At 38.8% G+C, this 16913-nt stretch overlaps 2 protein-coding genes and 1 long non-coding RNA gene across 7 annotated transcripts; 2 read left to right on the top strand and 1 right to left on the bottom strand.

Moving 5' to 3' along the window:
- Nucleotides 1-5582: 5582 nt before the first annotated feature.
- On the top strand, nucleotides 5583-7908 carry LOC103716046 (GPI-anchored adhesin-like protein). The gene has a single exon (XM_008803898.6). It carries the CDS (start codon nucleotides 5677-5679, stop codon nucleotides 7723-7725), a length of 2049 nt encoding a protein of 682 aa, XP_008802120.4. The 5' UTR covers nucleotides 5583-5676; the 3' UTR covers nucleotides 7726-7908.
- Nucleotides 7909-10678: 2770 nt separating this feature from the next.
- On the top strand, nucleotides 10679-14923 carry LOC103715334 (uncharacterized). 5 transcript variants are annotated; one of them, XR_015977283.2, is made up of 4 exons: nucleotides 10679-10889; nucleotides 11248-12094; nucleotides 13726-13863; nucleotides 14535-14923. It is a non-coding gene; the product is annotated as an uncharacterized LOC103715334 (long non-coding RNA). The 5 variants fall into 5 exon arrangements; XR_015977282.2 differs by having other exon boundaries at nucleotides 11248-13863; XR_015977286.2 differs by lacking the exon at nucleotides 10679-10889 and having other exon boundaries at nucleotides 10902-13637.
- Nucleotides 14924-15995: 1072 nt separating this feature from the next.
- Nucleotides 15996-16403, bottom strand: LOC103715326 (uncharacterized). Its single transcript, XM_008802912.6, has one exon. It carries the CDS (start codon nucleotides 16401-16403, stop codon nucleotides 15996-15998), a length of 408 nt encoding a protein of 135 aa, XP_008801134.3.
- Between the last annotated feature and the right edge of the window lie 510 nt (nucleotides 16404-16913).

A 16913-nucleotide genomic window follows, 5' to 3' on the forward strand; every position in this document is an offset into this window, starting at 1 on the left:
AGGAGACTATGAACCACAAGCATGGTAATGATCCCATGTGATGATCCGTGCAGACATATGTGTAGTCTCATATTGGTTATTCATTGGTTGGATCTTCGGTGCTTATATAGGATCAAGAAATCCAAATAATACCTTCTGGTTGGGCGCCTTTTTAGGTAAGATTATGAGTTGTTACATCCCAGGATCTTTTGTGCTATTTGAGCCACCTTGCCAGGCTCACCTGAATCTCCTTTGTTCTTTTTCTCCTTTTACATGTGTATTTGAGACTAACTCCATTTCTTTTCACATACATAGTTCTACTTGTATTCCATCTATAATTAATTTTAGAAATAATTTGTTTTTATCTACAAACATAGTATGTAATTAATTATTGATTAAGTATTCAAACAAATTAATAAGCTTGGATTTTCTTTTACTGGATCACTAATTAATTTCATGCATGCCTCATGCATGTAGAAACTATGGGTTCTTACAGGATAACACCAGTTATGAATATGATTTTGCCAACTATAACATAGAATTTCCAACCATAATGTACATCATGCAGTACTTTCTCCTGCACTTCATTGCTCTATTAGAGTCAATCATCTGATTGTTCTTTTAACTAGAAAAGTCTGGAAAAAAAAGGAATGTGAAGTCTGATAATTCTTTAATGAGCCAAGCTTTGATGTGCCCTCTCACCATGGTTCCAATAGAAAAGTTCTGTTCTCTATAGTTGGATTACATAAAGCTGCGGTACATGCTAATACCATAGGCATTAGTTCTTAAAACAGGATCACCATTAGAAAAATGAGATGCAAGATCTATCTTCTCCATTCAAACTATTACTCTCTAAAATAACATTAGGAGCAAAATGGTCAAAAAGCAAGAATAGTTAAGAGTCATATTGACACTGGGTATAAACATTGGTTGGAAATGTGCTGCCTTGTATGTAAGTGCACCCACCCTCTTGATTGTATATTGAAAGAAAACTCTTGACCTAAAAGCAGAACTAAAATTGAATCTTGAAGGATCAATGAATTTTATGAAATTATTTTTTTCTCTTTTTTTTTCTACAGTCAGAAAAGCAAAGCTAAGGTGGACTGGTGTATTCAGCAATATAATTAAGACTTGGTTTCTCGGCTTTAGGCTGTTGAAGATTCTCTCGTATAATTTAATTTCTTGAAGAAAGAAAAAATGAAAACCAAATTTTATATCATCCTATTTGCAAATTAGAATGGATGCCTGTAAAATGCCCAGAGTGCATGCAGAAATTTTAGCAGCAATGGTGTTTTTGACTTTCTAGGAACAGTTGAGTAAATTACTATTCTGACCTGCAAATGTTATGCAATAAAATAATTACAAATTCAAGTTCCTGTAAATATTTGAAAGTGAAGCAAATTATGGAAAAAATCCAGAAGTTACACCAACCAAAGATGCATGCATTATATGAATAGAGTTACTAAAGCCAGCAGGAGAAAGATTAGGCACACATTAGCCTTTGCACTACCAAGAAGAACAAGTTGAGAAGATTGAGAAAGTCAACTGGAGACAGCATATCCAGAGCAATATATTCAGAAAAGAGGTCAACTAGATATTTGTAGGTGGGCCAAGTGCAGCCACAGTAATTATTCCAGGATAAAGATTCACCTATTCAACCAGAAAAGCAGCAGCTGAGTGATCTATGGGGTTTTTTCCCCTAAGGTGGAGGATAGTTCTGGTTTCCAAGTCCATCCACACCATGTACAAAATGAGCAATGAGAAGCTCTGTTAAAACAGAGGCCCCAATTGCACCCAAAAAAAAAAAAAGAAACAGAGGCCCCAAATACCGCCGTGGATGAACGCGAAGAGAGAAAAAGGGGGTGGCGCTCCGTTTAAAACAGAGGCCGCGCCCCTGTTTTCTCTTGTTTTCCCGCCCCACGCTTATCTCTCCCACGGTTTCTCTCTCTCTCTCTCTCTCTCGTTCTCCCTCTCTTCCTCTCTTCTTCTTCTTTTCTTTCTCTTTCCTCCCGGTCTCTTTCTCTCTTTCTATCTCTCTCTTCTTCCCCGTGTGCATACACATTGGCATTACAGGGGAAAAGGTTACAGCTCTCACTCACCCTCACATTAATCCTCTCTTATCTTTGAGCAAAGCCTTGGAAGATCTCACCGTGCCGCTTCTCCTCTTCCGACCTGCGATAGAAAACGGAGAAAGGTTGGCGAACAATTTCCCTGCTATAATAATTATTAACGTAGAAATTAAAATTTTCAGAATTTTGAAAATTTTTAAAAATTATTTTAAAATATTGATGTAGCCCGAATTTGATTTATATATGATTTGGGAATGATTAGATCCCGAAGGAGTCATTGTCAATCGAGTAGACTCTCTATGACATCTGCAAGGTAAATAACATTTATAATTTGTAGTGTTTGCTTAAAATTAATTGTATAATTTGATATCATGATTATAAATAAAGTATATATGAAATTTTGTAATTATATGAAATCTAATTTATCGTTGCAATTCTTTTAATTAAAGTTATAATTGAATTATCATTATAGGATCAAGCATATAAAAATTGAAATTGTTGCAAGTCCAATTGTAAAACTGGAAAATGGTATTGAAAAGAAATGAAGATTTATGAGTGATCATGCACAGGGTGTAATTGTGGCATGACCATACTATAGAGGTTAATTTAGCGACCCTGCTATGGAGGTAACTGTGGCGTGACCTAAGCCGTAAAAGTTAAGTGCGGCCGCCTAATCACTGTCTTCGGTACTTATTTACTAGCAACCCGGACCATAGGGATTATATATGGATTGACCTGTGCTGCAGGGATCATATGCGACCATAGCCATTAGCTGTAGAGTAAAAATTGGAAACTAGATATACAGGTATAAGCTATAAGTTTATGAATCTAAGTATAGTTGGTCATGAGACTTGGATAGTCTATTTTACTTTGATTCTAGTTATCCATTTATTTTGTGTACATCATTGAAAAGATGAAATGCACGTATAGTTGTTGTATGTGAATCTTATTGAAAGTAATCGTTACAAATGTACTATGATTTGTATACTCTAATTGAGTTAAATCATTTAATTTTATATTATCCAATTTTATGAAGTGTACTTATTACTTACTGAGTTGAGAAGCTCATAATCTTTATCTATATTTTTCAACATCCAGAGACCAAAAACTAGGCCAGTACTAGCTTTTCTACAGAAAGTAAATATAGGCAAGGCCGTCTTCCTATTTAGTATACTTGGTTTTGATTAGTGGTGTATATTAAAGTGTGGCTTGGAGTTATGTATAAATACTTAGATATAGACGTAAATTTTGGAAACAAATCTCTATTTATGACTTGAGGTGGTGCGTATGATTTTATATGATATTTCGGTTTAATAGTTTGGCTGTTCTGATAATCACTACTACCTGCCGTTGAATTATATAATTGCTGGTTATATTGATCTATTAACAAATGAAATGCTTTGCTTGCTTATAACGCTAGCCTCTATGAGTATGCAGCAGTTGTCATGCCCTCGAATTATAATTTTGGGACTGAGCCATGACATTACACATTTGGAAAACAAAGAATATAAGTAATGTGTTTTAAAACTTCAATCAACAACTTGATTAATAATTTTAACAATGTGTCAGTGTGGAAACAAGGATCTACTTCATGCATGAGTAGATGCAGAGGGATAGAGTGAAATACTATTTATTCATTGATGCATTCCTGCTGGTAAATCCATTGGAGGAGACACACCTACCCTACTGTTTGTTTCATGTGCATGCATCGATAAAGCCAAAACCAAGCTTGATCATGAAGATGCAGCTGGAAAACATAAGTTTCAATAAGTCTAAACCTGAAACTGAAAAAGCATGCAGGTGACTTCATGCAGTCTGAGAAGTCAAAGAATTGCTTCTGAAACTAGTTGAAATAGTGGATTTTAACTTTTCATGTAAGGAGCCCCAGAGAACATTTTCTGTTCAAGAATTCCCAATATAGATAGATTCGAAAATACATAGCAACTGTCATATGAACATCCTACTCTGGAAGTACAGATGTGCACATACACTTAATGCTAGTTTCATCTGTTCTAATAAACATCACTATTTATGTATAAGAACTGAATCTAGGTCAAGAAATAAGAAAGAGATCAACATGTGGTCTTCCACCAATAACCATAATGTAATAATATATCGATCACTACGTAGCTTGATTGTCACATGAGATCCCTCAGCCACTGGAATATCCTCCATCCTCTCTGCAATCTCCAATTAAACCAGTTTGGGGAAAAAAATTGAAGAGAAGAAAATGAAATTTCAAACATTAATTTCATGAACATGATCTAGAAGTACCAAAGAAAAAAATATGCACCAAATTAAATTGCAAAATATGAGCATTATTAAAAATGGAGAGAATACAGATAACACTTCTGAAACAGAATGAAGGGTTGTATTTATTGATTATTATTTTTCAAAAAATGTAAAATATTGTAAAGATATACTAGATAGCACTCTTCTGAAAGATATACTCGACAACATATTATAATCTCATGTACAGAAATATGAAGCTCTTCGGCCGTGCTCTCCTTATTGCTAGCAATGATTTCTTATTTCTCGAGTTCTTAGCTTAGCGACTTAGCTTCTTTTTTACCATCTTTACAGCATCATAAGAATCTAATAAATTAAAATTTTGCACCATCAATCTGCTTTGGTGACTATAACTACAGTGCTGTTATAGCAGTAGTCCTTCTAGTTATATGGTATTGCTAATTATACAGTACTTAGCATTCACATAAACATGATTACCGACCGCCATGAGTTTTTATTTGGTTGGGTTTGTTCATGAGGACTAGAAAGTAAGGAAGAAACAGAACAAGTGGTAATTAATTGCCAAACACCAAAACAGATCTTGGGATGGTTTACCAGCTTAAGTACCTATCAAGTATCAACAAACACACCCTTATGGCAATCCAGCATTATAAACCGCAATGCGCCTAGCCTTTACTATGTTTGTATACATGTATCTGCCTCAGCCCTTACTAGATTAAGTGTCCCCTATATCTAAAAATTTCCATTTATAGTATCAAAATAAAAGCCAATTCCATTAGGATTAAATCATTCGATGTCCCACCGCTGAAAAAGTTCAGCCACAAAATTGCACTTTTGCTGATGTTCTTTTAGTAGCTCTTGCTGCCATTTGAATGAAGTTCTATATATTGAAATTTTAATTAAAAATTAATTTTATTTTTTAAATTTTAGTTAGTTCAAAAACTTTAAAACATCGTCATTTTTCAGTTTTTCTTACTTACATAGAAATCTCATTCTATGAAGCTTTAGCCGAATATAGAATATATATATATATATATATATATATATATATATATATGGTTTTTTCTCCGGCTCCTCTCCCCTACCCGGTCGGCTATATAACGACCGAGCTAAGAGGAGAGGCCAACCAATCTCCGCCGTCCATGTGATGCCCACCGACCGATCCGGACGTCCAAGTCGATCAGATCTCCAAATGGACGGTTACTGGAAGCTACCTCGCGTCGGACGGAGATTTTAAAAAGGGGGACTGTATCGAATCTCGAAGAGCCCCCACGCTGTCTCCAATTCAAATAAAAAAAAGGCCCCTTTTTTGGCCCCTCCAACGGCTCTATCTCGATGAGAGCAAGGGTCAGGGTTTGGGAGAGGGGGAAGAGACGCCATGAACCGACCTTCGAAACTCGGGAGGAAGAGCTCGGAAGCAACCCTAGCGAAGAAATCTGAGACGAAGAAGAAGCCGAGTCCTCGAAATCCATTGAAGGAGCTCAATGGCGGTGGAGCTTATCCTCCTCCTTCTGGTTCCGCCGATGCCCCCAGAGGGGGTTGCTTCGGCTTTCTTCTATCGAGTTCCTCTTCTAAAGACTCGATTCCGAAACCGAAACCCTTTCAAAGAACACCCAGATCGGCTCCTGTGGTCCCCAGAACGCTGGCCTCCAAGAATTCCGTGAAGGATTCCAGATTCCCGGGCTCCAAGAAGAATGCATCAAAACCTAGTTTGGAAGCCTCCAAGAAGATCAAATCGAAGAAGCCCTCGAAGCCCAGAACTCCTGATCTGCTCCAGAGGTGGAACCGAAGGAAGCCGAGCTCCGAAGAGCTGGGTCGGAGCTCCGGCGATTATTCGGACGGTAAGAATCCTGGCCCTGAGCTCAGTTTAGAGGTGGATTTTGGGCGAAAGGTTGGAACTTTTAGTGGGTTGATGTCTGGGGCTTGTTTGGCCTCTACTCCGGAGAAAACTCTTCCTGGTTTTGCTCTTGAGGTGGTCTTGGAGGCGAAGGAAGGAGAGCAGAAGCTCTCAAATACTCCAACATCGGCCACCACGCCTCCAATTCAGGCCTCCATCTCCCCGGAGGTTCTTGCTGGGTCCTCTGTTGCCCCCACTCCTGCATGCTTTGCCGCCGGCCATGTGATCGCCGGAGTCCAAGACCGGAGGAAATGTAGGCCAAGAGGCATACTCACTGTCGGTGAAGGTGGACCAGAGGTCACCAGGAATCCAGGCTTTCAAGATTCTTCAACACCACCTCCCATCGCTGGTGCTTCCATACATTGGCTCTCTTCACCTTCAGAGAATGCGAATTCTGGCCTCACTAGTAGTTTCAGTTCTAGTTCTAGAGTTCGGCTGCCGCATTGCAATGCTGAAGCTTCTGCGAATTGGCTTCTCCCTCCTTGTGGGCAGGGAGAAGAAGGCATGCTGGAAAATGCGTTATTGTCCACAAAGATGTCTGCTTTGGGTAACAAGTGTTCTCCTGATCTTGGGAATTGGAGCTTTTCTCCTGCTAATTCTAACCCTACGGAATCGCCTGAGCTTGGAGGGCTGTTGTGTCTCAACTCGCCTGTCTTAGAAACAACACCATCATCTGGTTATGGCTTTCGAAGAACTCCTTCTACCGGGAGTAGCATTAGTCCTTTCTCTATGATTTTAGAAAGGGTTGCAGCATCATCTTCTAAACGTACTCTTCCTAAGCCTTATCAAGAAAGAGGAGGATACCGCTATGGTTCTGCCTTAGGGACTTCACCCTTTTCTGGGGAATCCTTGGTTGAAGGAAATGTTGTTTCCACGCGGTCATCCTATTCGAGCTCAAGAAAACAAGGTGGTTTTCCTGCATTTGAGATGGACTCTGTGGTGGATCTTCTTGGAACCATAAACTTGTCGCCGAAGTCGAAAACTAATAAAGCAAGCGATACTTTGCCATCACCTGAGCGTAGCTTCCAGTTTGGGTGCACAGTCACACCTTCAAAGTCGGTAGATTTAGTTCATTTTCAGCAGCCTTCATGGAATAGGACCTCTGCAGCAAAAGAGGCTTGTTCTCAAGGACAGGGCTTGCCGAGTTCAGAGACAAGGATTTCATGGCGAGACGGACTGGTCAGTAGGATTTTTGAGATGGGTGATCTGGATTGCTCTAAGTGGCTTTCAGATGATGAGGACAACTTCAATTGTCATGGAGAAGATGATATGCAAGCAGTGTTTGATCTTAGATTTGAGCCAAACATCAGAAGCTCTGTATTAAAAGATGGAAATGACCAGCACATAGCCAGTGGGTTTGGGTCCATTGAATTTGCCTGTGATGAAACTGCAGTTCAAAAAAGCATCACAGAGTGGCCTTGTGGACCAATTCCATGCGCAGAATCCCTTAGCAGACAGGGAGTTGAGTTGCTCTCTTCTGGTGATTCTGATTGGACTCTTTTCTACGAAAACCATTTATTTGAATTATGATATTTTTTGTGTCTTCTATACTTTGACCTAGATTGTACCATTAGAACTTAAGTAGAATTTACCACATGCTAGTCCATCGAAAATTCTTACTTCTAGCGATCTAAGGGATGGATTTCAGCATGACAGGCTTTGCTGACAACCCTTGTATCTTATTGGATAATGAGATGATAGATTTGTTTCTTATCTTCCATTGAAAACTATGAGACAATCTTATTGTTTTGTGAGGATAAGCTTATGCAAATTCATAGTATGTGGATTATTTTGATCAACACGAGTAACAGCTACAAGTATCTAGTTTTGATCCTTTATACTAGTTAACATGCAATTGGCTGGAAAACTAATATCATTATTCATGATATTTAATTTTAGAGCTTTGTAACTCTTTGGAGTTGATACAGGGATGTCTCATGCAATATCCCAACAGTTGTTGAACGAAGTCTTCTTAGAGTGCTTGAAAGAACTTGCTAAAGCTTCCTTTCCATTTGGTGCTCGCACAAGATTAAACTAGAGTAATCATGAAAGTTTTTTTTTTTTTTTTTTTTTTTGGGGGGGGGGGGGGGGGGGGGGTGGGTAATGAATTATAGGGTTACAATATGCAAATAGGCAATTCAACTAGAGTAGATCCAGTCAATTAAGCTTTATGCAGTTTTTACATGAGTTACCCCCAAGCCCAACATATGGGACCAACCTTGCCGATAGTATACTCGACTTAGATCAAACTATTTAGCTTTTACAAGAATTAAACCAAGGTCCGCCGAACCGGTACCGGGACCCATATCGTTCGACGCTTAATACGGTTCGATACCATACTAAACCTGTGAGGACCCGTGCGGGCGTGTGTTTAGTCCCACATCGGTTATTCGCTGGGTAGATCTTGGATATTTATACAGGATCAAGGAACCCAAATAGTACCTTCCAGCTAGCCATTTTGGGTGAGGTCTTGGGTACCTTCCGGCTAGCCATTTTGGGTGAGGTCCTGGGTTGTTACAAATGGTATCAGAGCGGACCCGGCCCATAATCTATGTGGACTAGGGGACACTGCAGCACAGATCCATTGGGGCTAACCATGAGCCGATCGTGGTGTTTGTGATTAGATTTGAATGGATTTGAACCCTTAGCCTGATGAGGACGTCAGGACTTGAACGGGGGGAGTATGTGAGGACCCGTGCGGGCGTGTGTTTAGTCCCACATCGGTTATTCGCTGGGTAGATCTTGGGTATTTATACAGGATCAAGGAACCCAAATAGTACCTTCCAGCTAGCCATTTTGGGTGAGGTCCTGGGTTGTTACAAAACCAGCAGGGCAGTGGCAGGCAGCCCGGCCCAACCTAGTTTGAAATCGAGTTGACTCAGTGTGAACCGGCCAATTTGTACCCAATCGGCACCGAACCGGCCGGTTCCGACTGGTTTCAGGTGATAAAGGACCAATTCTGGCCGGTAGAGGCCAGAACTGAATATGAATGATGAACCAACCTGATTTCACACAAGGTCAGTTCGATAGTGCCTGAACTGGATGGTTTGGCCTGGTTCGACAGCCCTTGAGTTAAACTATTTGCCGAATAGTTAATTAGTTAATTAGTTCAAAATGAATTAGACAAAAAATTTTATGAAAAAAAGATTAGGCAAAAGTTTCTATATTGGAGAGAATTTATCATTTTTATTGGATGCAAAAATAATATCTATCTTTGCTCCATCTTAAAATATTCAAAAAGTTCTAAATAAAGTTGAGAAAATAGATTTTTCAGAATCATTTATTTCTCGGACCATAGCAAAGAAAATCTAATGTCATCACATTTTCAACAATGTGTCCATTTACCTATCATAAATATCATCCAAAAGAAACACAGATGATATAATGAGCAAAATGTACATGCTTCACAGATCTTTATAATGCTGGCTTGTTAGCTCAACAATAAAAATCTCTAGTATATTACACCACTTTATATTAATTTCACCAACCCTCTCATGTCACAAGGTGAAAAAATTTCTCTTATGCACGAAATAAATGCCCCATAGTAGATGTAATCAAAGAGACTCTCAATGCAACCACCAAAAAAGAGAATAAAATAATCATGCAAGCTCAACAAAGTATTACTTGACCTAATCCCAATATTAACCCATATATGTACGTATACATATACACATTTATATATATATCAAAAATGTTTTTATTTGATTGAATGGTTTACTTCCTCAATAAATTGTACAAAAATTTATCTTTTTTTCAATTTTTTGATTATTATATAGATATATATATATATATATATACAAAAGTCAATCTCTATTACTTTTTCTCTCCTGCGACAGTACCAGGAAATCCACTCCTGGGGAGGGGATTTTCCTCTGGAATCGCGAGAGAAAGAAAAGAAGTTTAGATGTCTTCTTTATTTCAAGGTATAAAATAACAAGAAGCGAGGGGCGAAAAGAAGAAAAATAAAAATGGGGGAAAATGAAATGTTGCTTTCTTGTACGAAGTCCCGCCCTCTTCAGTTTTAAACCACGCCATGTCCTCCTATAAATAAACTGAAAACTCCAACAACTACTGCGCTATACCATTTTTTTTTGTTACACCAGACGACTCATACAATTCTAGTATGAATACATCCAAATATAACAAGTTACGAAGCGTCTGATGCAGCTCCTCATTAGTCTAAAAAACCTTCGCATAGTTTGCTATAAAGAAAGCCATCCAGTCTACAGTTTCATTGGCCTCCTCATAAACATGCTTTCTCCTGAAGCTAATGCCATCACTAGCCATACCCCAGATGTCCCAAAGCAGAGGGTGGTGTCCCAGCGTCCTCAGAACACCACCAAATTTTATCGATCATTATGGTCGAGTCACTCTCAAGTTGGATGGCATTAGCCCGCGATACACTGGGCGTGACGGAAACCAGCCCAAGCTGTCCTTAGCTCTGCCTCATAAACTGGGATGTCCAAGACCGGGCTCCCTGGGCTGCCACCGCCGAAGTCCGGGCCTCTTACTATGAGAACCCTTTCCATCCCCCGGTCGCCTGCGAAAGTAAGTTGAAGGATTCCGCGCTTCCTTTCCCTCCAAGATTCCAACCGAAATATGGCAAGAAAAGGAGACGAATTTAAAGAGATTTAGGTTTTCCAGCGACTTCGAGTCTCTTGCTTTCTCTCGTTGTTTCGGGTTCGATTTCGGAGGTATATTGTGATTTCATTCTCTGGTGAATTCTTGGTTTTTGGTTGGGAATGTGGGATTGGGGGATGGTTTTGGTTCCTCGGTTTGGGTCTGATTTGTACAGATCTGGTGCCGATCATGGTTGGATTTGATTCATTTAGGTGGGATATCTTCTTGTTCTTGATTGTTTTTTTCCGATTTATGCAATTGGTTGATTTGTATTGGCTTCTGGATCGATTTAACCTCGTGCATGTGTGCATTGTTATTTATGACCTCTGTTTTCTTGGGATATCTTCGTGTTTTCTTATAATGAATCTGGTATAAGATCTGTCTCCTAGCTTGTATTGGGCAATAATGTAAAAGATTATGGATATGTTTCAGTTCTGTGGGAGGAATGGTGATTGATGGAGAGAAGACAAAGACTTATCTGGGAAGGTTTTTGCTGAAGAGTGGCTGGTGTAATGTTTGGAATTGATTGGAAAAAGGGGGCAAGGTGAAGCTTGCTTATTGGATTAGTTTCTTGTATGAATTAATGAAAATTGTACTTTCTCTTTTGTTGCCGTCCTAAAATCAGAATCTTGGTTGATCACCTCCTTATGCAGTACCATGAATTTAGAAGGCTTTGATATGAAATCATACGTGGGTCAAACCATTTTCTGTTCTCAGAATGCATCTCAGAGCCAATTTTCTATTTAATTTCTTTGTTTCTGTATTGGAAGCTTTTCTGTTTAATTTCTTGTGTCTGTATTGCAAGGTCTTATTAGTCATTATATTAATTTTAAGTGTTCGGTTTTTCTCTTTTTCAGGTTTCTACATATAGCTTTTTTACTTTAGCATGATGTTTCTTGAGGCCACCATTTGCATGAAAAAAGTTCCATTTTAGTGCTTTTTAATCCGAGACTATATGTTGGTTGGACCTTGGTTTAGGTCTGCTTCGGAGTCGCTTTGCTGCTAGGTTTTTGTTAGGGTGTTGAGTTTAATAGGAAGCAACAAGTATTGGAAAGGAGCAGGTCTGTGTGATAGTGATGGACTTGGGTTCTGCACTCTTCAGACCAGCTGCTGAGTCTGATGTTTCTGGTCTGAAGATTTTTGGGTGTAAATTTCCTTTAATCCTTATTCTTTCCTTCCCTTCTACTACTCTTTCTGGGTAGGTGTTGGATGTTGTGCAAAGGTTGCATATGACTTTCACATGATGCGTGAAGAAAGACCTGATAGGTTCTATAGCCAGGTAATTTCTTTACACCCTTTCTACTGAATATTCTTTATCTTGGGTAATTATGTTTCTTCTGTTTTAATTGGTTTTATTAAATGTTTGATATGAAATTTCTCCAAAAAATTTATTCAACTCAAAGCCTTTGTTGAAGTAATGCTTGAGCACTTTAGGTTTCATGAGATGCAACATTAGTTTTAACTTATGTTCACCTTTATTCAGTGATAAACCATGAACTTATTGTACTTATTCATCCTTTTGTCCACTAAACAAGAATAATTTTGAGTTTGTAAAATCTTAAGGGTCTGTTAGGACAATGAACTAACCTGATTGCTTTGCAAGTGAAAAAGAAGAAATCTTATTAATGTGTTAATAATATGGATCAGGGAAGAAAATCTATTGGAGTTCTTGATCTTACTCTTGCAATATCTATTCATGAGGCTCTATTTTTCTTTACATCTAGAATAAGTTGGAATGTAGAATTTGCTTCACATGCAAGCCTATATCATGTCATGAAATAATTCCAAGAGTTACAAAACATTTTGATATGGTATGGATCCTGGATATCATGTAACATTAGGTGAGTGGCATAAGAAGGAACAGACAGTAAATTGCAGAAGGAAATAGTAGAATCTACTTATATGGAATCAATTGTTCTTTGATAAAATAAGTCTTATTCCATCTATATAGTAGTGGATTTATATAAATGAAGGTAGGGACCCAACAAAACTGGAGTAATGTTTTATGACCTGCTCTTAGTTTGATGGCAGAGTTTTCTTAGTTCATGAATCTTTGGACAAGAGTAGGGCATGCCATGAAAGCTTGATCAACTTTGTAAGTATAGAGACTGATTTGCTTGATCCAGCAGTTAAACTCATACAACTAGAGAGCAGCCCTACAAGGCTTATTAGAATTGGAAAGAGCCTTGACATAGAGGAGCGAGGAAAATCTGTGATATAGAAATTTGCATTGTTCATGTTTGAGACATTTATTTAACGAGCAAAGAGACATAGGAGTCAAGTGTCTAATCTCAAATCAAGTTTTTCAATTGTGTCTGACTAATTCTGACAGAATAATCCTATGCTTTGTCTTTACAGACACATTATCATAAAAGCACCTCAAATAATAGATTGGACAAGATTTTGCACAAATTATGAAGTCACGTGCATCTTTTTTTAGCTTTGAGATTTTTCTAACCAGGTCACCATTAATGCTTAGCCATTATCAGGTGTAGATAATGAATTCTTGGTTGTGTGCATATCTGGAACATGGCACCTTGGGGAACTCCAAGTAGAGTTCTTTTCTTTCTTGTTTCTGGTAATTGATACTGCTGATACTACAAGGGGAAGAAAAGCTTCATGTTATTAGTTAACTTTATAAACACGCTGAATAAAGAATCCTTAGTTTAAAATCCTTTTTCTTAAAAAATATTCTGCATGGTTGTATTTACATGTACATGTTGAGTATGATCAGAAACTTTGAAACACTACAATTTAGAAGTATAAGTTGTAGACCAAGATGATTGCCAAGAAGAGGCTTTGCTCAGAAGAACTGTTTTGAGGTCATGATCTTGAAAAATTATAATCCAAAAAACACACATAATTACACTATATTCATCTCTAATGAGTGGTATGTTTGATGTTCGACAGGTAGGACTTTCACAAGCTCGAAGGCTGGTCCAAGGGAAAGTGACAAGATTGCATATCCACAGCCCATTTCCTGTCCAAGTCGGTAGGGAACTGTGGATCCAGCAGCCTGCTTGCCTGGAAATAACTCATCATGGGCAGGTAGTATCTCTTTCGTTGCATTACATGATATGCTTCTACTTTACCCAATTTTTTATCCAGAGAAGTTAAATCCATGAATTTTAAAGGACGGAATAAAAGCATGTAACTTTGGACTGTGATTAATTCAAGATTCGCCATACTAGTATACTGTCGGTACGGTATGGTACGAAATTTTTTTGGCGTACCGAAGGTCAGTACACCGCCCGTACTAGTACCCATACCAAACCGGTACGGTACGGTATGCCTGATATGGTATGGCATATCATGAATTAATCACATATGCTTTTGTCCTGGTCAAGAACACCATTCTCTTGAGATAAGAAGAAAATAGGAAGCCACATACATCAGTGATGCCAGAGCATATATGCTCCGAGGCCTAAAGGTTCAGGCTTGGTAATATATGGATATCTTGAAGCTGTATGAGAAAACTGTGATGTAATATATGAATACATCCTTTTGATTGTACTTAAGTGTACTAGGTAAACTTCTTTTTATCCTTTATAATTGTTAACCATGCCGGTGATTCACTAGAATGCCTTAAAACAGGAATCGGTGTACCAGATAAATTCAGCTAAACATCAATCAAGTGTTTAATTATCGGTACGGGCACAGCTTTTTTCTTTCTTAATGGAAGCAATGTATTGAAACAGAGTGATCTGGTGTTGATGCAGGTGTTCATGCTGAGGAGGGCAACATCCTCATTTACCTTTCGCAGCTCCTTGTTGCTGATGGTAATTAGAAAGAACTGGTCCTCTTTCTGTGTTGGTAGGCAAGTAATTTTACACGGTTGGAGGAAAGAGGTGAAATCTCCCCCACCTTTTTTAACCCCTTACTTGGAGTTTGCAGCCCTGGTAGATCAGGAATTTTTTTTTCTGTGAGAAGGAAAAATTTTTACTTGGTATGAATTCATAGAGTAGTTACTCGAGTGGAGAGAAGCAAGGGCGGAACAAGCTGTAACATCCATATGTGTATAGCTGCCGGAATACAAGATGGATATATAGAATCAAAAATATCACTTTTAGGAAAATTTTAATGAATCATCCTTGTTGTGCCTCTGGAATTCTGGTTCGCTTGTTTCATCAGGGTTGTTGATGCTGTCCTGTTCGGCAACAACTTAGGAAACTGGTTTTCTCAAGTAAGTGATATCTTCAATGTGCTTGGTTCGCTGCCCAATTCCAAAAGAAAGAAATTATCATATTCTTCGCATGTGGATATTATTTCGAATCCATTAAGGACTTCTTAATGCTAAGCTGGGGAATTCTGCAAAGCCTAACAACGATTTTGCCGTTTTTGACCTAGTGTTATCCAGGTCGATTAGACAAGGCCTTTCTAAACTAGTGCAACCCATGGTTCTCATTATCTTATCCTACATAAGAATAGGGGCAAGTGGAAGGGCAAAATAAGGGATTTACAAGTAACCACTAAAGGAATTGGATCATACATCAGCTTTTAAATTAAGAATGAGAAAACTCATAGTCCTGAGGCCCAAGGGATATCTTATAAAAGGATACAATATTCGAACCAAATGATAATTTAAGTGGGGAGATATAAAGGATACAAGTCCCACTATCCTCATTAACCTGCATATCGTGTATCGCCATCTAAAGCTCCATGGGCATTTGGATGTGGGTACAGCTACGATATCCATTTGCTGTTGCGTATATAGGCTACGAAGTTAAAGAGTGATACTTTTATTAGCTACGAAGTTGGATCGTTATCCATTCTCATGCAGGACGCTACACTTATTTGAAAAACGAGTTATGGTATTCCGAATAATTTCATGTTACCAGGACATATGCAGCCTATCCAGTTCCTCCTTTCTTCCTCTTGCCTTCTTTGCTTGACTGCAGTAGAGCATCCACAAGCACCTGCTATCTTAATTTTGCCTATGCGCTTGCACCAAAAGAATCATCTCCTTTTGGTGAAAAGAAAGCATTTCTTACTATGGAGCTATCAATATACCAGCCCTTCCTTACAAGTTGACAAACTTTTACACTAAAAACACGCAGACTAGAAACTATATATGTGAGATCACTTTTGACACTTACATCGCAAATTACGCCAAGAGACCCAACTTCTTTGATCATAACATCATCTCCTTCCTCCATCCATTCCCCATATGATTCCAAGCTCTACCCTCCGGCGATGCAAGCGAACACGCGATGGCTCCTCACGCCAAAATCTTTTCTTAAACGAGGTGGTTCGATGCGTTTCTCCGGCGACAAGGACTCACGAGGGAATTCTTGCACTGAGATGTGCCTCCAATGTCTGCTATATCCTTCAGTGAAGCCTCCAAGCTTCTCCGGCGGAGGTGTCATCGAGCGATGGACATGGGTATTGAATTCAGTCATCTCGAACGCTGCAGTGGTGCCTAATGAGGTATGCTTGTGGTTCTCCGGTGGAGGTGTCATGAACATGTGGCCATTAGCGTTGAATTCGGAGTAGTCGAACAGTGCTGCACCTGAGGAGAGACACTTGTAGCAACGCCTAGTCTTCTTTCTCTTGATGGCTCTATAGACCAAGGGGATCAGCCCCTCCATTTTTTTGTCAGGCAGGAGGAGAAGAACTAGAAGTTTAGGAAGGTTGGAAAGAGTAGTGGGGCTTAATATTTACAGTGGGGGGGGGGGGGGGGGGGGGGGGGGGAGATTTGCTAAGCTTTTCTTTATAGCAAGCTCAAAATCTTGTGGGTTGACTTGAACTGTTCAAATACTTGGATGCCCACTTCAGCTTGATACTTTATTGGTGCAGTTGCAGTTATTAGGGATTCAGATTTTTTTGAGTTGTTTTTATTAGTTGGGTTTGTGAGGAAAGTTTCTTCAAGGAGTAGGTGGCTTCCAAGTAATTGGTGCATAATGACTTCATAAAAAAATTTACAGAAGACTCCATGGCTCGTATTACAGAAGACTTAAATATTTGGTGCATAAGTATTCCATAAAAATATTAACTAAACCATGGGTGTCTATCACTGGAATTGACACCATTTGCCTACAATACTCCTACTTTTCGAGCTGAAGGTATTCTATGATATTATTCAAGATAATTATGAAACA

This window comes from Phoenix dactylifera, chromosome 4 (assembly GCF_051530095.1).
Source record: "Phoenix dactylifera cultivar Ajwa chromosome 4, Ajwa_hap1_PhDact_Kaust_v1.1, whole genome shotgun sequence".
Lineage (NCBI taxonomy): Eukaryota > Viridiplantae > Streptophyta > Magnoliopsida > Arecales > Arecaceae > Phoenix > Phoenix dactylifera.